Source organism: Rattus norvegicus, chromosome 7 (assembly GCF_021556685.1).
Source record: "Rattus norvegicus strain SHRSP/BbbUtx chromosome 7, alternate assembly SHRSP_T2T, whole genome shotgun sequence".
Classification (NCBI taxonomy): Eukaryota; Metazoa; Chordata; class Mammalia; order Rodentia; family Muridae; genus Rattus; species Rattus norvegicus.
The window spans coordinates 62414207-62439141 of NC_141540.1; the positions used below are offsets into that span (position 1 = coordinate 62414207).

Sequence of the window (24935 nt, forward strand, 5' to 3'; positions counted from 1 at the left end):
GCAACCATTCCATTTTTCGTGCTTTTTATTTTACTTTGGCAGGGTTATTTATCAATAGACTTCTAAATAATAATTTTTAGCATTATTATTATAAAGGAATCTTCATTTAACTTCTTAGACATGGTCTTACTGTGTAACTCTAGCTTAGCTTGGCCATCTGAGATCCTTCTACCCTGCCTCCACAGTGCAGGTATAAAAGGTGGGCGCCACTACTCCTGCAGTTCATTTAATTTTAAGACACTAATTGGATTTTAACTGCTCAGGACAAGCGCTAGTGAGTCTTAGCTGAGACATTGGCTCTAGTAGTCCAGTTCAGGTTTTCCTCATTTGTTTTCCCTCGGGGTAGGGGAGAGCCCATTATAACTCTTACATGACTTCTCAAAGATCAAGTCCGAAATATTTCAGCTTATTACAAATAGTTTTCTCGGCGCTGGTGAGATGGCTCGGCGCTTAAGAGCAGTATCTGCTCTTCCTGGGGTGCAGAGTTCAATTCCCAGCAACTACATGGAGACTCACAACCATCTGATGCCCTTCTGGCATGCAGGTAGGTGTACATGCATACAGAGCACTCATACATAAACTACATAATAAATCAGTTTTTAAAAAGTTTTCTCTTGGGGCTGGAGAGATGGCTCAGTGGCTAAGAGCATTGACTGTTCTTCCTGAGCAGAGGTCCGAGTTCAAATCCCAACAACCACATGGTGGCTCACAACCATCTGTAATGGGATCTGATGCCCTCTTCTGGTGTGTCTGAAGACAGCAACAGTGAGTGTACTCTTACACATAAAATAAATAATTCTTTTAAAAATATTAAAATGTTTTTCTCTTTGCTCTTGATACCTAAGGCAAAGCCCCAAATGATTGAAAAGAATGTTAGTTTTTCTTTTATCCATTGGTAACATTTCTCTCTTTGATCACTTAGTAAGTACCTAAATTTCTGATACTTGCCAACACTAAGGCATTTTCAATGTTTAGTTATATTTACCCTTAGATATAGTAAGTTCGGGCTGGCGAGCTATGGACAGTCAAATCTAGTTATCAACTGGTTTTTAAACATTATTTGTGAATGAGTACCTTGTTGCTGTGTTCTGACACACCAGAAGAGGGCATCAGATCTCACTACAGATGGTTGTGAGCCACCAAGTGGTGCTGGGAATTGAACTCAGGACCTCTTTAGAAGAGCAGTCAACCACTGAGCCATCTCTCCAGTCCTCCCTCAACAGCTTTTAAAGTCATAGGCACTTAAAATATATATATATTTTTTTTCTGAAGCTGAGGACCGAACCTCAGCTAGACAAGCGCTCTACCACTGAGCTAAATCCCCAACCCCATCACTTAAAATAATTATGTGTGCATATGTATGTGTACAAATGTAAAAAGCCAGAGGACAGCGCTGAGAAACCAGTTTTGTCCTGCCATCACATAGGTCCCGAGGACTAAACTCAGGTTGTCAGGCTCAATAGCAAATCCCTTTGCCCACGGAGACTTTTTTCTCTGTGTGTCTGTGTATTCACATATACATGTAGGTGCCGGGAAGGGGTAAAAAGAGGCATCAGAGCCTCTGGAGCTGAAATAGTAAGCAACCTAACCCTGTTGCTAGAAATTTGACTCAGGTCCTTTGCAAGAGCAGCAAGGGCTCTTAACCACTCAACAATCCTCCCAGCCCCCCATCAAATGTTGTTTATGCTACATGGGTCCACAGAGCCCACAACAGTCATTCTTTTAAATAAGTCTGCGTAACCCTGGTTTACACTATCCTAAGATCCAATAACAAGGAGTGTGTTCAGGACCAAGAACTTGGTTTTTTAAAATTAACCAGTCTTCTGTCACAGGGAAATTTTTCTGAGGAAACGGTCGTGTGTGTGTGTGTGTGTGTGTGTGTGTGTGTGTGTGTGTGTGTGTTTTGTTTTTTTCAAGACAAAGTTTCTTTGTGTAGCCCTAGCTGTCCTGGAACTAGTTCTGTAGACCAGGCTGGCCTCCAACTCATGGATATCTGCCTGCCTCTGTCCCCTGAAAAGTATTTTAATGGGTATATCCCAGGTGGTATTTGGAAGCAAGTCACACTAAGAAGCTAACATACCTGCCATTTTTTTTCTTTTTTTCTTTTGTTTTTCTTTTTTTCGGAGCTGGGGACCGAACCCAGGGCCTTGTGCTTGCTAGGCAAGCGCTTTACCACTGAGCTGAATCCCCAACCCCCATACCTGCCATTTTTAAAGGCTGCTGTTTTTATTGTGCACCAAGTCTACAGTGTCCAGTGGGTGGCAAGCTGGAGGATTGTGGGTGAAGGGTTACCAATGTCCCCTCCCTGTCAGACTTTAGAAAGATAGGCGAACATAAAGGCTTTGAACAGAACAGGGAGACAGGCCTGCCCTCCTGTAGATCTGAGCTGAGAGGCAGCCAGGAGTCAGTCCCCTGGAATGGGGCTCTAGAGACTGTCTTCTCCCCTGCGTCTTAGGTCTCCTCCTCTTACCACTCCCTTCACCTGGAATTTTGCTAAATGTACTTGAATGGCAGCTTGTTTTTAAGATGAGTTTTGTAATCTTGGGCTTCCACAGACGTTCTGAATTGACTGAAAGCTATTCCAAAAGTCCCACTGGCTGAATGTATTATCACTTTCCCCCACAAAATGTTTTATAACCTGTGCAGCAGTTTTGAACTGGGCATGTTACAGGGTCCAGGGACCCTGCTTATTCCTCTCTTTTACTCCTCAGGTTGTTTCTCTTGGCTCTCTTCATCCTGTCTTGTGACACACCTCCCCACCAACCCCCATCTAACCACCCTCAGTCTTTCTTCTCTATGGTTGGAATCCCTTTTGGTGAATTAACTGACTACCTCTAGCTACATTACTTCTGTGCCTCAATTTCCTGGTGTATGGATGTAATCAGAATATATAATCTCACAAAAGCAAGACTATCTTTCTTAGAGGGTGCCTGGGCTCTAGCAAGCTCTACTCAGCTTAGGTGTAACTTCAGTGTGGTTTGGAAAACATTGTTTCTGCAGTTGGTGTACTTGGATTGACATGCAAAAGCTCCGAAGTATATTTGCTAAGAGGTGACTTGGGGGAAAGAACAGTCATTGTCTAGAGCAGTGGCTCTCAGCCTTCCTAATGCTGCGACCCTTTAATACAGTTCCTCATGCTGTGGTGCCCCCCAGCCATAAAATGACTTTTATTGCTACTCCATATCTGTACCTTTGCTGTTCCGAATCATAATGTAAATATCTGTTTTCTGATCTTTGGAGACCCCTGTGAAAGGGTTGTTCAATCCCCATGACCATGGGTTGAGAATTGCTAGTCTGGAGAGATATAACTGAAATAACAAACAACCAGAACACAGGTAATGAGACTTCTTGAAATTCCTCAAGAACTTTCATAATTCTTATAGGGTAGTAGGACTCCAGAATCCACACCTACTCGGATTCTTACTGTGTGACACGACACTATCCTATCGTTCACCATACAGGGTGCTACTGCTTAATAGTCTGCCAATGGGGACAGGAAGCCTGCAAGATTAGCTGGGATCATCTTTTCTTTGTTTTGTTTTATTATTTATTTAAAGTGTAGGAGTGCTGCCTGCATATACACCTATATGCCAGAAGAGGGCATCAGATCTCTTTGTAGATGGTTGCCAGCCATCATGTGGTTGCTGGGAATTGAACTCAGGACCTCTGGAAGAGCAGTCAGTGTAGTTGAGCCATGTCGCCAGCAGCAGCCAGGATCATCTTTAAAGTACTCACTGGGGTGGGGGTGGGGCCGGAGAGATGGCTCTGCAGTTCCGAGAGCTGGTTCTCGCTGCAGAGGGCAGGAGTTTGGTTTTCAGCACCCGGATCTGGCGTTCACGATTGCGTGTGACTCCAGATCTGGAGCGTCAGGTCCTCTCTCAGGCTTCCAAGGATAGTTGTGGATACATATGCACACGCATACAAATACACACACAAATCAACATTTAAAAGTTTTTAAGTTAAGCAAGCTACCATTTGTGATGGTACCTGGTAATTAAGGTATTTTACAAGTCAAAATTCTAATTTCTATGGAAAAAAAAAACTTGTCAGTACTGAAAGAATATACTACATCGCGGTTGCTTTTGCTGTCTGTTTTTATAGGTAGCTTCTGGGCCCTGTGGTTTTTCGGTGGGGACAGTACTGACTTCTTTTGTAGTCAGTAGGGAAATTCTTTCTCAATATGTGGGACCTCTCTAAAAGAACCATCATTATACTTTTTTAGATATATTTATTTATTCATGTATATGAGTACACTGTCGCTGTCTTCAGACACACCAGAAGAGGACATCAGATCCCACTGTAGATGGTTGTGAGCCACCACGTGGTTGCTGGGAATTGAACTCAGGACCTCTGGAAGAGCAGTCAGTGCTCTTAACTCCTGAGCCATCTCTCCAGAGATGGGACATATTTAAGGAAATCTTGATAGGCTTCAGTACACAAGAAATGCTTTTTCCATAACCTATGTGCATTTTCTAGAATGCACTACTATTTATTAACTACATACCTGAAGAAAATATTCATAAGTAAACCTCCAGAACCTAAGTTCGTTACACACACACACACACACACACACACACACACACACACACCATTTAAAACAAAAATTACACCTTCCTCTATTTTGTGGAATTTGGCTACTGTCATTCTAAAGTTATAGAAGTCATTTGTAATATGCAATCTATGTCTTAGTGCTTAGTTCTTTGGAAGGAAAGGGACTGTCTTCTATTACTAGTGACAGCCTAACTGTAGATTCTTTTGAGAATGAAGGTCACTGTCGGTGACTAGCACAGGGCCAAATTTAAGCCCATCTGTTAAATAAGAACATGTGACCAGTTACTGTCCCCAAAAGCTCTTTGAAGGAGAAATGCATAAATAATCCAAAGAAGCTTTCATAGTCTGAGCACTGACACCCTAGTCTTCAAAGATGCTCAGCACACCATAACCAATTCCAGCATTCTCTAATGTGGCCCATGTACACACCCAACCATTGTGGCTTTGGCTAACCCCAATACTGCTTAAATGATTTCACCCCCATGTCTGCTATACTAGACAAGACTTGGCAATCTCATTCAGTGGCTAAAATAAGGGTTGAGTTCCCAGAACTGAGTGAGATAAACTGGAATGACCACGCACATTAGATACTAAAGAGTCTGCCAAATCAATGTGCAATCTTTAACGCAGTCTGTGTTCTCCTTGAAGACAGTCTGGCTGGGATGGCTCAGTGGGATGGCACATACTGGTCTTGCAGACGGAGGGCCACAGTTTCCCACCAGCCAGTCTATAGGGGATCGACTCCCTCTGCTGGTCTACATGGGCACTGCATACACTTGTACAGCAGCACTCCTCAACTTAAGGTGAATTAACACCTTTATCATAAGGTGTCAAGAAATATGTGGGATATCAATACAGTAAAACTTTACATAAGTATTCAAACTTTTATTTGGGTTTTATTGCAATCTACTTTTGGCAATAAGGGGAAAGTGACCATAAGAACTCATCAGATTTTTATTCAACAAAGCAGTTTTTCATGAATGCTTAAGGTCAGTGTATGGTCAGCTCAGCTTCCAGTATCAACTTGAGTACCTCATCATGGGTATTTATGCCAGAATGGTAACAGTATGGCACTGCATGATGCTACATAGTCCAAGATGAAACCACAGTTTACACATTGTAATTTCAGGATAGTGAAGTATACTAAGACAATAAATAAGAACATTTTAAAGTGTTGCTTAGCCCTTGTTGAACAAAATCCCATCACTAGCTTATTCTTTAAGTACTCCAGTTAATAAAGTCTTGATTGTACTTCAAGGACTTTGATTTTTCCAAAGATTAAAAACTAGTTATAACTGTTACATCAAGAACAAAGCTTTCGAGCACAGCCACACTTGTCCTTAGAGCATGTTTACATCATATATAACTTCTCACGCCTGACAACATGGCTTATATGGCAAAAGAGCCCCACACCGGGACGACGGCTATGGGTGGGCAGGCGGGCCTCCCACCCCCGTGCCCTGAACAGAGCCACGCTCTGCCTCAGTGTAAAAGGTCTGCTTTATTGCCATGCTACAGAACGTCTGACATTGGCACTGATGGGGGAGTGAGAACAAGGACAGGGGTGAGAGGGCCAGCGACGCCGTTATACACACAAGGTTTTATTGTAATTAACAGTGGTTACGTTTGCCAACCCAAAATTAAACTGCTGATATACAACAGCACTAAAACACAATTTATGCATAGTACAGTATCACGTCTTTCATTAGAGAAATATGGAATGTTTAGAAAAGAAATTAACCATAGGGGAAGATTTGTATCTCATATACAATTTGGCAATGGTAGTCCCACTGTAGACAACTTTTATAAAAGAAAAATTTAAATCTAATAAGCTACCTTTATACAAAGTTGCTATATTTATGCCTTTATGTAGGAAAAAAACATTTATAATGCAAATTAGAACATACAATAATCTTACATTATTATACAATGTAATGAAAATAGAAACATAACACAAAGTCTGTCCTTTATAAAACATCTATTTTGCATTTACTAATGCAAATGCGGCACCTGGTGACTACTGTACTATCTATACCAGCCTGTTTCCACATTGTCATTGTCCAATTGCCAGAGAATTTCAACAACAGGATGCTATGAAAGAATTGTGTTACACCCTGAAAATCAAGGACACAGGGATGGGAACTGGGCAGCGAGACGGCAGGGCGCTGGTCTGCGCGGAGCACACTGACAGGGTGAAAGGATCTGCTAACTTTTCAAGCCAAAATGTTTCCTACACATGCTGAAATTTTGTACCAATGCCTTGATTCAAATTTGGCAAACATTAAGGAAAAAGTAAATAGTACCATATATTTCACATCAGAAATATGAATGAGATGCCAATACATTACTTCTGAATGGTGTCTCTAAAGAATATATATATATAATATGTATATATTTATACATACGCACTACACATTGCACAAACACTTGGGTATTGTGGGTAGAAGACAGCACATGGGAGCTGGGAAGTACTTGTTAGCTCGTTAAACCTCTGCCTTGAGGCAAATACATGGTGGCACATTGCTGGGAGTTATGAGAACGTAAGGCCCCTGTCCCATTTTTAACAGAACTTTAGTGAGGTACATTTTATACGCTGTGCCACAGATTCGGGTGGGTGCAGTGGGAGCATAAACAAACACGTTTGACTTATAACACAGTGCACAGTGGAGGGGGCAGCATTAATATCTGTAATGGCAAAGATTGCCTGGCAAATGCCCTAAGTCGGAAATGCAGCCTATTGTGGAGATACTGAGAAGTGAAAAGCTTAGCATTTGCTGAGTCTTCAAGAGTAAAGTGCATGTCTCATCACCTCCACAGCAGCAGGAGATAAAGGAACGGCTTTCCAATCTTCTTGGAGAGAGGGAGGAAGGGAGGAAGGAGGAAAGGAGGAAAGGCACCATATTTTCACTTTTCAAAGGAAGATGAAACTGGGAAACACAACATTCAGAAAACACTAGTGATACCCATCAGTTTCCAGCCCTGGTCTGGAAAAGAAATGTTAAGATCTATATGGACTAAAAAAGGATTTTATATGGGGAGAAAAAAGGGAGCAGGGATTTTATTTCCAAAACCAAAAAGTGGGGTCACATGATCTAATCAACAAAACCAATTATCTAAAATTAGGTTTGCTTCAGAAAATCTGAGACATATGGCTACAAATACATGCCAGTGAAATGTCTCACTCTAAAGTTTACCAAATAGTAGCAGGTACATTCTTCCAGGGCCGAGCTCAATGTCACTGTGAGACGACTGTAAAGGATACAGGTATTCTGCATGACTGACTAAACAGAAACAAAGGTGGTTTCCAGAAGACATCTAGAAATTAACATCCCTGTTTACCTCTTCCTAATATTCATGCTGTACCCTAAAATCAAATTCTTAGCAGATGAAGCGGTCCCATTTGCACTCTTAGGCCATATACTACTTGAAGCACAAGTTGTAATGGTGGTATTGGTCAGCTAAAAACTATGACTCTAAGTTCAATCGGAAGGGAAGCCAGGAGCACAAAGGAAGAACAGAGCATCCAGCCCAGAGATAAGAGTCCTCTGAGGTGGAGAGTTACTCCTGTCTGGCTGCTCGTTACAGAGGAAGTCGTACGCTGTTCCCGTCAGTGTCCTTACCCCACGCCACCAAAACCACCAGTGAAATTTGGCACAACTAGCAAACTACTCAGGAGAAGGACAAACTACTCAGGAGAAGGACGAGTGGGGAACAGTGTATTAACCATGGAAACAGCACATGTAGCCACTACTCTCTTGAAGAGAACAGTCAACATTTTAGTTCACAGAGGGAAAAGGAAAAGGAAACGCCTGCTATGCTATAAACCAATGGCACTAAAGATGAGCACATGTAATTCGCTTCTCATGGCCTCAGTCCTATTCTGCTAATCCAGGCACTGTTCTGTGCTGAGTTCCTAAATATACTGAACGTCGGATGACTGAAACCTTTTTTTCAGTCACATCTGGTATAACCAGATCATAACACGAAACGTCCTCAACTTTAGAGAAAACAAGTAAACTATTTCATAAGGCTGCCTAACCTTCCATTTACTATACAGTGGTTTGGGAGTGTTCTTGATTTCCAAGAGTTCAAAATCTGGGATCACATCAGTTTATATAAACTTTATTCATTTCACATTCACGATTATGATATAATCGAACTGCTTCAAGACTTCCCTGTACCTGCTGTGCTGGCAACATTATCAGCTCGCCAACATCATGGATAAGAAGAGCCCAGCCCCACATGAGAGGACAGCAGAGCCGGCAGAGTGGGACTGCGGCCGTGGAGCTGGGACAACCCCTGCTAACATGCTGCACAGGGTATCCCAGAGAGGACAGGACCCTTGGTGGGGACCCAAACCTTTAAGAGTATCTTCCTTTTCTTCTCAGCTACTAAAGAGATTACCCATGGACACAAATGAAATTCAAAATCCAAATGATGCTTTTGTCAGCAACTTGGAAAGTAAACAGCAGATGAATAAATACTGGACAAGGGTAACCCTGTCAGAGAACAGCTCCAAATGGACCTTCAAGACCATAACTGAAAATTCAGACTAAGTAGTGAGAGCAAACACACAATCCCATTCCAAAATGGTGCACAAACATTGTGTTGTAACTAAAAGATATTCTATAACAAGGCAAGACAGCTGCAAGATGGAAGGGGCTAAAACTGAAGCTCGTGGGATTCAATGGCACAGATGTCTCCAGAAACAATGTGTCAATAACCTATCACAAAGAAACACCAATAGATCATGGTGTAGACTTTCAAATGTTTTTGGGTAAAGTGACCTGAGACTGATTCCTAAACCCATTGTAACTCTGAGTTAGATGCTATCTGCCTTCAAATGACACCAGGAGGCGAGAACACGGCGCTGTCTCCCTTCTGCCTTCCGATACACAACTAGACTGGGTTCTTTCTAGTGACAGTGAGGACAGAGGAACTAACTGGCACAGAAGGAAGTGTGGCTCTCTTTGTTTCTTTTACACAAGTGTGGCCCAGGTCAAAAAGCCTTTAACTGATGAAATAAATCCTCACCTTGCATGCTGGAGACCATAACCTGTGAACAGTGACCTACAGGATTCCTCTCAGGGCCTAGCGTTATGTTAGCGATGTGCACTGTCAAGAGACTTTATAAAAGGTTCAAATGCAACCACAACTTCAACATGAAAGATGCACACACCCAGAACACTGAGTCTACGTCAGCCAGTATGCACTCCCTTCCCTTCTCATGGTAAATAGGCACTGTAAAAACGAGGACGCTGCTGTACAGCGATGAGCACAACATCATGAATTAGTGAAGTACCTGCTCTGCATTAATTCCCTTTAAAGATGCACAGGAAATACTCAGGGAAAACAGATCAGTCTACAAAAGGAGTTAGTGTAGAAAGGAGAACAAGCGCTGCCTCTTCCTGGTGGAAAGCTCGCGAAGGTGCAGACGCCGACATAATGTGTCCGGCTCACATGGGCAGGTCAGTACTATTGTGTCTAGTCTTCCTGGACGTGCCGTCATCCCGAGGCAGCGCTTTCTGCAAGTTGGACATAGCAGCAGTTCTCTCAATGTCTATCACGGCATACAGCTCTGTGCGCCGGGTGGGGGTCTGTGGGAGGGGAGTGGTCGGTGTTTTTGGGGTCTGAGGGTTGTCAGAGTCACTGCCCCCTTCCAAGTCCACCTGTATATAATTGAGTTGCCTGTGTTCTAAACTAGGGCGCCTGATATCAAAGTTAAAGACTGTGGGTGTGCAATCCCTACGCCTTGAACAGTCTATTTTGTGAGCACTTGCCGGCACTGTTACATTCTCTGTATTAACATAGTTATGCATTGGATCTAGATTATTATGGTAGCCATTTAGAGATGGGGTCTTTGGTCCTAAATTGTCGTCTTCATCCCTACTGAGCTTGCGGGCTTCCCACACAGGAGGCAAAGATGGTAAATTTTCATAGTTTAATAGTGCAGGTCTTCTCTGCGCTGAGTTGTTGATATTCTGGGTGTCTGAGGTGCTGGTAGATGTCAGACGACCTCTCCTGACCCCTGAGGCACTAGGGATAGACAGCCCGTTTATATTTTCATACACCAGTTTGTTAACAGGGGGCACATCTCTGCGTTCATCGCTGTCATAGCCAGTGTCCCATTCCGTGCTACTCGCACCACTCCCACTGACTTGGTCTTTTCCAAGCTGCTCCAGTTTCTCCTTTTCCATTAACTGCTTCTGAACAGGGGTTGGTCCTAAAACAAACTTGACGCCTTCAGGCTTAAGAAGCACGTGCGGGTCCCTGTCTTCAGTATTACTTGGCTCTTCTTTTGGTGTGTTGCTTTCGGCATTAGAAACTCTTGCCTCTGGGGGAATGTGCACACTGGCACGGTTTTTCCGTTCTTCTTGTACACCTGTAGTGTTTACATAAGTATGTACCTAAAAAGAAACAGGGCAAATCAGTCCAGTTGTAAAGCACAAAACAAACGCAGGCTTACTAGTCGGAGCTGGAGAGGTGGCTCAATGGTAAGGAGCACTGGCTGCTCTTCTGAGGACCCAAGAGAGTTTACAGTTCTTAGCACCACATGGCAGCTCACAACGTTCTGTAACTCCAGTGCCCTCTTCTGGCCCCTACAGGCACTACACACATAAACACAGGCAAAACACCCATACACATAAAATGTTTAAATAGATACTGGTCATGTCAATTCATTCCATTTATTTATTGAAACGGGGTCTTACTATGTAGCCCAGGCTGGCGTCAAACTAGACTCAACTGTCTCTACTTCCCAAATGTTAGGATTATTGGTTTGTGCCACCATTCCTGGCTTACATATGTTAATTTTATCACTTCCTCTTTAAATGTACTGCTATCTCAAAATGTTTGCACCTATCTTTTTATCTTTTTATCTAATCAAAAGACTGGAGGTAGGGAAAGTACGGAGAAATCTCTTAAGTTATAAAAAGAATAACTACATGCAGCATTATATTGAAACAGAACTGCATTCATTAGGCAGGAAGTCAGCTGACCATGGTGACACATACCTGTAATCCCGGTATTCTGCAGGCAGAGGCAGGAAGATAGAGAAGTTTGAGGCTATCATAGGCTACATGAGACCCTGTCTCAAACGGAGAGGGAGAGAGAGAGGGAGAGAGAGAGGGAGAGAGAGGGAGAGGGGGAGAGAGGAAGGGAGGGAAGGGAGAGGAAAGAAGAGAGGAGGGGAGGGGGGAGGGGAGGGGAGGGGGGGAGGGGAGGGGAGGGGAAGGGAAGGGGAAGAAGAAGTCAGAACCAAATAGGCTCTTCTTTTTGCAGCTCTCAGGTATTAATTACCACATGACTCAGAAGTAAGAAACACAAACACAAAAGGAAAAAGCAGCTCTGTCACTATCTCCTCATGATCTCACTCAACAAAATGGAAAGTCCTATGTAAGAGTTCTATACAATTTATAGATGCAAAGTAGCTGCGACCTAGTAAGGTTGTCGCTGCTTAGAAAGGTCTGACGGTATTGGAGCAGACAATCTACAAGTATCTGAAAGACACTAAGAATTTTAGGATTCAAAATGAAATGTAAAACTCAAGTAGATATAATTAAAGTAATATAAATATGTCTAATATGTCTCTTAATTATGAATGATCATACATTTTACAAAAGATAAACATATCTGATAATATATATGTTCAAATACTTGGATACACATAGAACTAGTGAGAAACACCAAAGAGCTCCAAACAACTGGACAGCAACATCTACCTTTCCCTCTGTTGTTCGATGGTTACAAAGACTAAGACATCAAAAGCAGCATACAGTCTTGACCCACTGAGGGTTACTCTATTTTTTTTTTTATTCTTTTTTTCGGAGCTGGGGACCAAACCCATAGTTTGTCTTTCTTCATTGACAGATGCACCTCTCTAGGTACTGAAAAACTACTTGAAAGTTTCTTCAATCCCAACACTCAGGATGCAGAGGCAGGGGGATCTCTGTGAGTCCAAGACCACAGAGTGAGTTCCAGGACAGCCAGGGCTGCATAGGGAAACCCTTACTCTGAAAGAAAAAGGAAAGTGAAGCTGCCCCAGCAGCTGTGCATGCTAGCAAATGCATGGAGCAAATGCATGGCACTTGTTCAACTGTTGATGCAGAAGTAATTCACAGGGAGGTTAAATCCCGTACTGAATAACAGCTTCAAGCACTAACACAGTATACTTTAACACACACAATCAGCTTCACTCACACAGTTAGACCTTACTTGTTCCTCAGCCACCAGCAAAGGGTGTGTGGACTCTTCGCCGACTGAAGGTAAGCGGGCACTTCCCACAGAAGGATGCCGGCTTGAGGGGTGGGATGAAGCGTCTCCGAACGAGGGGTATCGAGGATACCCATTAGGTAGGCTCTGAGCACCAAGCCCTGGAGCTGTGGTTTGTTTATTGTGTTGAGAAGAAAGGCAGGACATGGAGTAGAACAGAGAATAAAAATGAGTGAGACTAACACACACTGGGAGTTGGTGAGCCTTCCTGTCAAGAGCTAGAGCACAGAAAGCAGCCCGTGCAGTCTGACCTCGTCGACTGGCTGTTCATTCTGTAGAGCTGGTGCTAAAGCCCCCCTCGGCCCCCCAACACACAGGCAAGGCAAGCATTCTGATACTGACCTATACTCCTACCTTTAACTCACATTCTAGACAATGTGAGCTGTTTAATGTTTTCATTTTTAAAGTGTTTGTAACTAAAGCTAGTAGAGATTTGGTGGCTGTTCACCATTTCCAATTGCTCTAGATTAAATATCCATAATCTATATCTCATAAATGTCTGACTGACATGCACCATGAAAGGAAAACGGGCTACTTACTTGTAGGTGTTCGAGGTGTTCTAGGGACTTCCAATTCTGTCTGATGACTATTCCTTTCTACAACGGGCTCTTCCACCACATTTATACTATTATTTTGCATAATCTCTTGCAACATGTTAAATAATTCTTCTGCACGGGCACATTTAAAAGCAAAAATTCCTACAAATATAAATCAAGAGCATAACATGGTAACCATGCCTTTAAAAAGCTATAGGAACTTTGGTCAAAAGAATTTCCTTTTGTTCTAGTCAGCAACAACTGCACAGGCTGATTCAAAGGACCAAAAACAAATGACTATTGAACATTTGGTCATATTTGAGACCCCTCCAAGGCTCAAGAAACAATATAGTAAGGAAAAAAAATGTCAGACCCAGAGACAGGGCAAGGAGCGGTCTGGAATGCTGACTTCCAGACATGACCGTAGCTGTTACATGAGAACTGAACTTAGTCGACCCATCAACAAACCCTATCATCAAGTAAAAGAGCTGGCTCAAGGGGCTTTAGGATTTATAACTAGTTAATGGCTATGTAGGAAGGAAAGACACACTTATCAATGGTGTAGCCTGTACTCCTGAACAAACCTTCACACGTTCCTATAGGTAACTCTAATGAGACTCATTGAATTTCCCCAAGTTGTCGTCCCCAGCTCTTGCACACCAAACGACATGAAAGTAGATGGGGGACTAGCTGGGAAGAGAAGGGGATTAGCAAGAGTGGGAGGTGGGTGTGGTCAAACTTTACTATGTGCATGCATGAACATGCCAAAGAAGCCCATTTTATGTATAATGAATATGTGGTAATAAGACTTTTGCTAAGTTGTAAGAACACTCAGAGGGGGCTGCAGAGATGGCTCAGTAGTTAAGAGCACTGACTGCTCTTTCAGAGGTCCTAAGTTCAAATCCCAGCAACCACATGGAGGCTAATTATCTGTAATGGGATCTGATGCCCTCTTCTGATGTGTCTGAAGACAGCTACAGTGTACTCACATATAATAAATAAATAAATCTTTAAAAAAAAAAAAAAAAGAACACTCAGAGAGGAAGACATTATGAAGTAGGGGTCCTGTTGGTCTGAATGCAAATGGCTCCCACAGGCTCATATTTCAATGAGTAGTCCCTATGAGCAGAACTAGGAGGTTTGGTCTTACATGAGGACATGGAGTGGGAGTGGGTTTTAAGGTTTCAAAAGCACAGGCCAGGCCAACACTCTCTGCCTGTTGCCTGAGGATGAGGATGTGAAGCTCTCAGCTACTGCACCACTTCACTGCTCACATTCTTTGCCCAAGAAGTTAGAACCAAAAAAAACCAATTACTTTATTTCTACCGAGGGCAAAGTGTTTAGTGCGTGCTTGGTAAATGAATTCATAATTTATGTTTATTAACCATCCATCCTTTTGGGAGTTTTGTGTGGTATTTATTGGCATAGTGTCTTCCTTTTTAACCCTGGCTTGCCAGGAATTTGCTATGTAGAATTTACAACAATCCTCCTGCTTCTACCTCCCAAGTGCTAGGTGTACAAGCATGGGTCTCCATGCCCAGGCTTTTATGCAAAGAGTAACCGGAAGTGCAGTGCTTTGAATATGTATCATCTGGAGAAATAAAGGCTTTACCTACCTTGTCCAGTTTGACACCTTCGACCACTTTCAAAAGAAAATAGATTTGAGTCATAGCCATATCGTCGTAGGCAGAGGTAGTGCCACTTCACCGAGTCGCGTTTCCGGGTATACAGAATCAGCTCCGTGTCTGTGAGCTCCATTACACCAGAGCCTAGCTCATTCCCATCGTCATCCACATTAATGACCTAAAGAGATGGGAGTAACTCAGCACTTCACTGCCTCTCAGAAAACAACGCACTGCAGATGACTCGTCAGCCTCTCCTGCACTTGCTACTCCATCCACCGCCAGTGTGTGTAGGGCATGGACTATGTACAATAATACCCATATACATGCGAAAAGAATTTACATTCCCACTTAGTAAGACACAAACACAAAGTCAGACTGTTGACAAACGAATGCAACGGAGCCTATGCAAGGGGGCAATGGTAGCCTAAGGTGCCTGAAGAAAACAAGGGTCCTTCCTTGTAGGCCTGAGTAGGATTAACTTCATAGAGGAAATCTGGTGGCTCACACGATGACAACACAATATGAAGGCACGGTGCTGAAACAACAAAGAAATCACCTTTCAAAGAGAACAAATTAAGGCAGGTACGAAGTCTGTCTAAAGAGAGGACTGCTCTGAGCTTCAGAAAATGCCCAGGAGGCTGGTGTGGTCCAGTGTTGGAGCAGGTGACTAGCATGCCTGAGGCCCTGGGCTCCACTCCCACTGTCACAGCAAAGAAAATGGCCAAGGACTAAGAGTAAAGGGTGCCATCCGGGAGAACATTATCCCTGGGGCATGGACAGGGGAGCTACATGGACTTCCCCACTTAGTCTTCCTAACACTCTAGACTACAGGCTTCCATTGCACTAGTGGAGCTAAGACTTCCTAACCACACAAACTGCCCAAGACAGCAGAATGGGCAGGGAACAGGGGTTGAACTTCCACAGAAACAGATACGTGTCATCAAGAGGTGAGGGCTCCCAGCACAGCGAGGTACGATTGCTAAGTGACATTAAACAGCTCTGGGAGTAGCCAGCCTATTTTAGCATAGGTTACTGAGAGACGAAAGAGGACTAACTTATGCCAACCTCAGGATGGATCACGGTGACTGCAAGCACAGTGCACTCAGGAAATCAAGCCAGACACAGTGGCGTGTGCACGCAGTCCCAAATAGAGGAAAGAGGAGGACTGGGCCTGCACAAAGCCTTGGATACACAGTGAGACCCTCTTGTTAAGAAAAAAACAATCTAAGCATGCGTGAAGGTGTCTCAGAGCTTAAGAGAAGGGTCTTCCGGTCACTGTGCCCTGATGCGCTATCACATCTGTATCCTACAGCAGTGGGCTAACAGACCATGTACTGAAACCTCTAAGACTGACCCAAAATAAAATTATTCTTTGATGTAAGATTTTTGTTATAGCAATAGAAAGCTCACAAGTACTAAACTTGTAGTCACAAGAAAACTGTAAAATGACATTTAAAAAATTATTACCAGGGCTGGGGATTTAGCTCAGCGGTAGAGCGCTTACCTAGGAAACGCAAGGCCCTGGGTTCGGTCCCCAGCTCCGAAAAAAAGAACCAAAAAAAAAAAAAAAAAAAAATTATTACCAAAACTAACTGAACAAAAAGGACCAAATGAAAACTAAAATAGGATTCCTATTATGGTCTGTCCGCATTAACAGCTCATGTGTCGGAGGCTTGGTCATCACTGTGGCAGTGCTGAAGTGGTAGAACCTTAAAGAGCTGAGGCATAGTGGGAGATCCTTAGGCCACTGGGGGTGTGCCCTCAAAAGGAATCAATACAGATCCTGTGAGACTTCAGGCAGTCCACAGTCTCTCAGGATTCTGGTCTTTTTTTTTTTTTTTTTTTTTTTTTTTTGGTTCTTTTTTTTTGGAGCTGGGGACCGAACCCAGGGCCTTGCGCTTCCTAGGCAAGCGCTCTACCACTGAGCTAAATCCCCAGCCCCGAGGATTCTGGTCTTATAAACTAGTAAGATATTCTCCCACAAGGAGGCAGTCTAGTAAAGGGGTCCCTGGGTAAGGTCAGCTTGTTATGCTGACTTTTCAGAACTGTGAACTGAACAAACCTCTCTGCTTTGTAAGTATTTAGCTTTAGGTAATTGCTGTAGCAGTAAAGAACAGAGGAACAATCCATATGGTCAGTAAGAAAGCTCCATATTTACTCAAATACAAAAAGGCACTCTGTGGGGGGAAAGGGGGATTTTTTTAAAAAGGCAACAAAGATCAAGTGTTGGAGTACATCCAGGGAGGTAGAAGGAGAAACATAGCTCTGCTGGTTTTACTGACCTTAAACTTGTTCCGATGGTTATCTGGGACAGTGTCTTTCTCTGGACAGCTACAACAGCTACCCATGGCTTCTTCAGAAGACCATGTGAGCACTACACAGAAAAGAATTTGAAGAAAATTATTATAGACAGGATACAAAAGATCTCAAACAGGAAAAGATTACACAGCATTCTGTACAAGCATGATTCTTTGGTGCAGAAAATAAAGCCCAACAACGCTAATGTCTAGGACTAAATTTCATTCAACTAGTTGACCAACTAGTTGGTCAATTCTGCTTTTGATAAGAGTAAATTGTACATGCCACAGAAACACATCTCCAGTTTATAACAGTCTGCTTATTCTAAAACCTTATACCAGTATCTAACTAATAGCTTACAGTTATTCAACAGTTAATCAAGAAACTAATCCTTTATGGCTTATCAGAAATTTCATGTCCTTCCTTTTAAAAGAAAGTTGGGCATGTGGTACATGCCTTTAATCCTAGCAGAGACAGGCAGCTCTCTGTGAGCTGGAGGTCAGCCTGATTTACATAACAAGTCCCAGGCTAGCCGGGCTACATAGTGAAAACAAACAAACAAACAGACAGACAGACAAACCCCAAAACAATTTTTAAAAAAGGATGCTGGGTTGGGGATTTAGCTCAGTGGAGAGCGCTTGCCTAGCAAGCGGAAGGCCCTGGGTTCGGTCCTCAGCTCTGGGGGGAAAAAAAAAAGGATGCTATACTTTTAACTAGTCATTGTAGTACCTTTTCTATATTCTATTAGATAAGAGTTCATTGGCAACATCGAAGAGTTCATACAATAGCAAATCTTAAACAGTACATTAATTCTTTGCCACAGAAGGTCAGACAGGAAAGGTTAAAGAGGTGAGAATACACTCAAGAACATTCCAAGTAAGCACAGGAGAATGCCAACGCATTACTTCTAAACAGAGGAGAAGGGTGGGATACACTTGCTATTTGCTATACGGAGACTGAAAAGCACACAGGAGCCTCACAGGAGCCACAGCATCACAAGCACAGATCTGACTGAAACCAAGACACTTCTTTACCACTTTCAGGTTTAACAAGCAAACCCTCCTGTCCCTCTGCTGAACTGCCTACCTTACCTCAGTTATAGTGACAAACCACCTTTCCCCACATTAGCCTGTCAGCTCACATCTGTCCTTCCACAGAGCTTTCTGTGGCTTCCCTGTCACAAGATGAAACTTTCCTGGCCCAAGCCAATTAGGCTGATTTAGACTTTACACTTCTCCTACATCCCCATCTAAGCTCCCCAGGCTGTCCGATAGCAAAGCACCCACCACGCTTTGTACACAGCAGAGACTGGTGCTGGCTATCTGTTCTCCCTCCATTATGAGCCCCTTCCCAGTAGAAGCACACCTCACTCATCCTTGCATCCTAGTGTTCAGCACACAGTAGGTACTTTAGGCCATCTGTGATCTGCCGGGCAGTTATAACTAAGATGAAAAGTCATAATAGTATATAAGCCCCAAGAAGGACCACCTCCACTGTTCCCACACTGGACTGTCATGGCCTTTTACCATGTTCTGTTGCAGTGGTTCTGCCTGCACTGACTCAGTCCACTGTGTTCTCTCTAGAGATAGGCCCCTGGTCGCCTTCACTCCCTAGGGCACTAGCATACCGTCTAACAGAGTCATGGTCCATACATGTTACACTCCTTACCAACAAGGGCTAAATTACTAAATGGGAAAAAATACTTTTTAAGTTTACAAAAAAGAGGCAATTCATAGAAACATTTTGAAAATCTTAAAATTATATAGCATTCTTTCTCCAACCTCCTTAAAACTCATTCATTTTAACCACAAAAGGGAGATACTCAGATGTGTGTTTAAAATTTATTTGCCTACAGGATACATTTGTGTGAGATTAACTCAAAAATCAACAGAAACCTGAACTAGGATAAAGACCCAATAGCACAGCAGCAGTAGGCACAAGAAGAGAGAGATGACTTAGAGACACAGTCCGCAGTGCTGAATGGCTAGACTGGTACAAAGGAGCAAGAAGTTAAGGGTCCGCTGTGTGGATGGCCAGTACTGGTTCCATGGCCAGACCCTCCTGGTGGAAGTGATGACGGACTCAGCTTCAACTAGCCTAACCTGAGGCTACAAACGGAGATGTACCAAAGAGCTAACTATGTGAATATGGGTCTGAGGGAGGAGCTTAGATCGGCAGATTGCATGGACACTGAAGCTATTCAGTGTCTCTGGGGCAGGGACAGCTTAGCACTTAAGAGCACTCACTCCTCTTGCCTAGGACCTAGGTTTGGTTGCCAGCACTCAGATGATGGCCCACAATCACATGTAACTCCAGTTCCAGGGGATCCACTGCCCCCTGCCCTCTGCCGGCTCATGCACACACACACATATATGTATGTACATACATACACTCAAGCCCACACACATTAAAAAAAAAGGTAGGAGGAGGCCTCAAACTTATAACTGTCCTGTCTCAAGTTTTCTCAGTACTGAGGTTATACTAAGTCCTGAGAGAACCATATGCTTATCGTTCCTTAAGGTGTCACAGAATTAAAGAAACAGATTTATAATCAACGGGTCAGAAAAAGGTTTTTTCTTCTATTAAAACATGGAGGGGAAGTGTGTGTGGGGAACCTAAATGACAGAGTGAGCTGAAGAGCTAAAGGTGAGTTAGGTACAGGGGCCAGACTTTGGGGCCTACTAAGAGGTAGTAGACTGCCTTGTACTCTGAGGCAAAAGAAAAATAAGAATGGAAGGGACTAGAGAGGTAACTTCGGGCCCAAAGGATAGATGCCTTCTTCTGGCCCTACAGTTTACCTGTACAGCACACACGCATGCACACATGTGTACATACATACATGTATGTACAAAAACACATGTTCTCTCTCTGTCTGTCTGTCTCTGTCTCTCTCTCTCTCTCCCTCTCTCTCTCCCTCTCTCTCAAGGACAGGCAGATAATAGCGAATAAGCTGAAGTTGATGACATCTCCCATCTTATAAAATACAAGACAAAGGTTGCAAACTGAGGGTGCTGAAGAGATTGGCAAGTGAGTGAGTGACCACGAAGACTTTTAGGTAAGAGGACCTGAGCAAAAGATGAGAGTCAAAACTATGCACTCGGCAGTCAGAGGGCTTGACTGATCTAGAGTCTGAGGGTAAAGGAGACAGAGAAATTACAGGATGTTTTGGTCAGGAAAAAAGCAAAGAAGAGGGATGAAGGACAAGGATTTTGGCATGAAAGCAGAGACTTAGCCCTAGTGAGAAACTGCAGCTGGCAGTTGTGGCACAAATTCTATCGGTAACAAACAGTTCTGCAATGGAAGGTGGGTGCCCTGAGCGCCTCCCTCATGTGTGCCTGCCTGCTGCTGAATCTGTTCTCATGTGCGTATTGGAAGGTGCTGAGTGGTCCTGATTATAATGGCTGTGTGTTGCCTAAAAGATGAGGAATTTGCACTCATGTTTCTGCACTCTCCTCAGAATCACACTGTCCTAGGCAAGGGGAAAGGCAGGGTGCTGGACAGCCTGCATTTCTGAACAGCAGACTAGTATCTGGAGGCCACATCTGTGTGACAGCTCAAAATAAGCACTGGCATTTTAAATTCTGGACAGAGCTCATTAGCACATTTCTTCAAACCAGAACTCAGCATGTATGTATGTAAGGGGTCTTATGCTCCCCTAGAACACACATATCTGAGTGCATTTAATAGCCAGAGGGAGCTTTGGTCTGCGGTAAAAAATCCCACAAATCAGCTGGACATTCTATATTAGTAAACACTGTTGAATAAAAGCCAATTTTCTGGGGAGAGGGGAGTCGGTAAATCAACACACATAATTGCATTCAGCAAAATTAAATTGATCAGTCCTTTCTTTTAAGGCAAATCTCAACTTACCTAGATCTGGCCATTAATGTTGTTAGCCTCTGAAGCTGCATCAGGAGGTTAATCATATTTCAAAACACGATGTCCCTGTTTGTTACCTTAACCTAGAAATAACAGAAAAAAAAAAATCAATCTCTTCCTGGCAGTTGAGCCCAGAGCATCATCATGCTGAGTGCAATACTTAACTGAAGGAAGCATCCAGCCCTGAGACGTCACCTCCTTTATGACAACAGTTTTCAATGTTAGGCTTCTGGATGCACCACTAGTTCATCTCACTACATAAACTCAAATACCTAAAATAGTCATTTAAACTTGGTATCGAAGCTGGATTTTTAAATATCAAGCAATGACATACCAACTCAAGTTCTACGGGGCTTCTACTTCTCCATTACAGCTTTGATTCTGCCTGCTCACGTCTTTATATGTATGACCTTGGTTATTAACACGACTCCTTTCCAGGCCTAAAGTCCTGTCTAAGGCTGGAGTGTACTGACTCTGCATTCTTAGTGATTTGTCCCGAAACTCAAGACTCCTTTAAATATACCCTCTATATCTTTATTCCCTAAGACCTCCAGACGAGCCAGGTATTAGTCAATCTAAAAACTGATAGGAAAAACATTCCAAAGAGTCATGATAATGACATTCTAGCAATAAATTAGTCTGTAGTCCTAGGAGATACATCACTGTACTTTTGGAAATTTCTGGTCAATTTGTTTACAACAGAGGGAAGGGTACCAAATGCACTCAAGCAGAGAGGTGTTTGCTGGACACCTAGACCGTATCTATCAGGCACTTTATCAGAGCTTCCAGAACTTCCCATTAGACCTACACACTAACCAGAGTTCACAAGTGGATGATAGTTCAAAATAACCACTTCCAAAAGCATGTACTTAAGATAATCAATATAATTTCATCTCCTACTACAAATACCTGAACATAAACAAGCACATCAGGTACTTGCTCATATCTCCTCCATGGGTACCATGTCTGCATCTCTTTTAGCACAGCTTCTTGCTTGTCTCTCTATAAAGATGGGGACCTTACTAGATAGTCTAAGGCTTAGACTTAACATAGGTGACAAATGAACTTTCCCAAGGGCTGCACATCAGATATGCTGCATATCAGATACTAAATTACAATTCATTGCACTAGCAGAATTACAGTTATGAAGTAGCTATAAAATAATTTTATGGTCGGGGATCACCACAACATGAGAAACTGTTTTAAAGGGTTGCAGCATCTAAGCTTCTACTACGTAGGGAGGCTGGCCTCAAATTGATGGTCTTCCTACCCTAGCCTCCCCCTAGTGCTGGGATTACGAGCACATACTACCATATCTGGATAATATGGCTTTTTAAAAACTATAGGTCTTGGGGCTGGAGAGATGGCTCAGTGGTTAAAGCGCTGACTGCTCTTCCAGAGGTCCTGAGTTCAATTCCCAGCAACCCCATGGTGGCTCACAGCCATCTGTCATGGAATCTGATGCTCTCTTCTGGTGTGAACTTCTGTGAACTCATAACTAAAATAAATAAATCTTAAAAACAAACAAACAAAAATACCCCTATAGGTCTCAAAAAAAATTGACAACAATAAAAGGGAATTTACTTTGAGTTTTTAAAATATATTTTTAATTAATTCTTTGAGAATTTCATACAATTTTTATTTTTAGTGTATATTCACATATCTTACATACATGTATGTCTGTGCACCATGTGTACACATGGAGCCTGTGGAAGCCAAGCCACGGCATCAAATCTCCTGGAACTGGAGTTACAGACAGCTGTGGGTATGCGGACTCAAACCTGGGTCCTCTGGAGGAGCAACAAGTGCTCTTAACTGCTACAACATCTCTCCACCACACTTTTGTTTTTAAAATTTATTTTTATTTTATATGTATGAATTTTGCCTGCATGTACATCTGTGTTCCACAAACATGTCTGGTGCTCAGTCAGAGAGGGTGCTGGATCCCATGTAACTGCAATTGGCCAGCTGTGAGCTGTCAGAGGACTGAACTCTGGGTCTTCTGCAGGAACAGCACGTGCTCTTAACTACTCGCCATCTCTCCAGTCCCAGTCAAAAGTTTGTGAATGTTCAATGATCAAAAATAAATGTAGTATCAATGGGCAATAAATTGATAGTAGTCCATAGCACTGCAATACGTGACTTCCCCCTCCATGTCCCATCCCCAACATCAATGGATACAGTTTAGAACGCCTTGGCTCAGACAGGGGAATGTAAGTGCTGTGACTGCAGCATTTACATTGTACATACAGTTCTCTGCTCTGGCACCATCATAAAGGCCTAACTATAGAAAACAAAGACAATACTTCCTATTCCTCTACAGGTAAGTACCCAACCAGTCTGCCTCTGACTTGTGCACATCAGAAGGCTTGATTTTAGAAAGCACTGTTCGAGCTGCTCGCTTGAGTGCCATAAAAGTTGTTCAGTCAATTTTGGTTTGGGCCTACGACAGAAATGGTTCTAAACATACTTCTGACATCTTCTCATACCAAGTGTGAGTACTCTCAACACTTATTACAAAATATTAACCATCTATGAAGATGCTTGATAGTCTTGTCCTACAGTTTTACATATTCACCCAACACTTAATTTTTTATGTAGAAATAAGCATGCAAAGTTGCTTTTGGTAAAACTGTATATATATATATCAAAAATGTTTTAAATAAAAACATCATGATTTATTATCAATGATTATTTCCATTGTATACTTACTTTATAAACATACACCTATAGTTATAAAAAACTTTCTCACACAAATGGGTCATGAATGAAAAAGGTGTAAGACGTCCCATTCTCCACCTCCTCTCCATTCTCCAGTGACCCAAGAGCATTAGTGTGAGCACACATACCCAAGAGAGACTCTGTATAATATGCCCACAGCTAAACAGAGTCTACCACTGACCACTTACCTCAGTTGAGGCTCTGCTCCCACTGCCTACCTCTCTTCTCACAGTGTCAACTAATTAATCAGAGAAACCTTTCACCCTTGCTTTCTCTGTGGGGGCTCTCAGCATCTGCCCACTTTCACACTGGGTAAGTTTACAGTTAGTAAACAGGCTGAAGAGAAATAAGAGTGGCAAAAACAAAAACAGAAAAATCCATTTTGAAGATGAACTCATTACAGAATCAGTATGCTAACCTGAAAGGACTTAAGAACAATTCAGATTCTATTTTAAATCTTTGAAAAACATCCATTCTGTCCTCTTTTTTTGTCTGTTTTTCTGAGACAGGTCTCACTATATAGACATGGTTATCTTGGAACTTACAATGTAGAGCAGGTTGGCCTGAACTCAGAGACATCAGCCTGCCTGTGCTAGGTTTAAAGGCTATTGTAGAGGGCCGCAATAACATTCGCCACCACAAGATGGCGCTGGCTTCCACTGCGCCCCACGTGGAAAGCCAGGATAGCTTTGCCATTACAAGATGGCGCTGGCCTCCGCCGCGCCAGCTGACTTCCTTTCAGGAAGTTAACTGTGTGCGCATGTGCAAGAGTGCCTTCGTGCCAGGTCTTTGCCCACTCTGGGGCATGCCTAATGAGATCATGGGTAAGCGACCAATCAGGTGTGGATGCGCCGCGCTAGGGTGTATATAAGCCGCGCCATGCCGGCGCCCCTGGCCCTCTCTTTAAGATTCAATAAACGTTTTAGCTGCAGTAGGATTCGTGTGTCCCCGCGTGTTCTTGCTGGCGAGATAGCACAGGACATCTGGTGCCGAGAACCCGGGATAGAAACGCCACACCATTGCCAGGCGCCGAGAGAGAGAGGTCCTCCGTCCG

The 24935-nt window shown here is 43.0% G+C and overlaps 1 protein-coding gene across 1 annotated transcript in view; it reads right to left on the reverse strand.

Annotated features, from left to right (window-relative positions):
• Positions 1-5421: 5421 nt before the first annotated feature.
• Positions 5422-24935, reverse strand: part of Frs2 (fibroblast growth factor receptor substrate 2) — an 81478-nt gene continuing 61964 nt past the window's right edge. The window contains exons 3-8 of the mRNA NM_001108097.4: positions 21152-21243; positions 17266-17357; positions 14975-15161; positions 13362-13520; positions 12766-12929; positions 5422-10958 (exon numbers count right to left, since the gene is read on the reverse strand). Of these exons, the coding sequence (NP_001101567.2) occupies positions 10008-10958; positions 12766-12929; positions 13362-13520; positions 14975-15161; positions 17266-17331 (1527 nt within the window). The 5' untranslated portion in view covers positions 17332-17357; positions 21152-21243 and the 3' untranslated portion in view covers positions 5422-10007. The remainder of the gene's footprint in view (positions 10959-12765; positions 12930-13361; positions 13521-14974; positions 15162-17265; positions 17358-21151; positions 21244-24935) is intronic.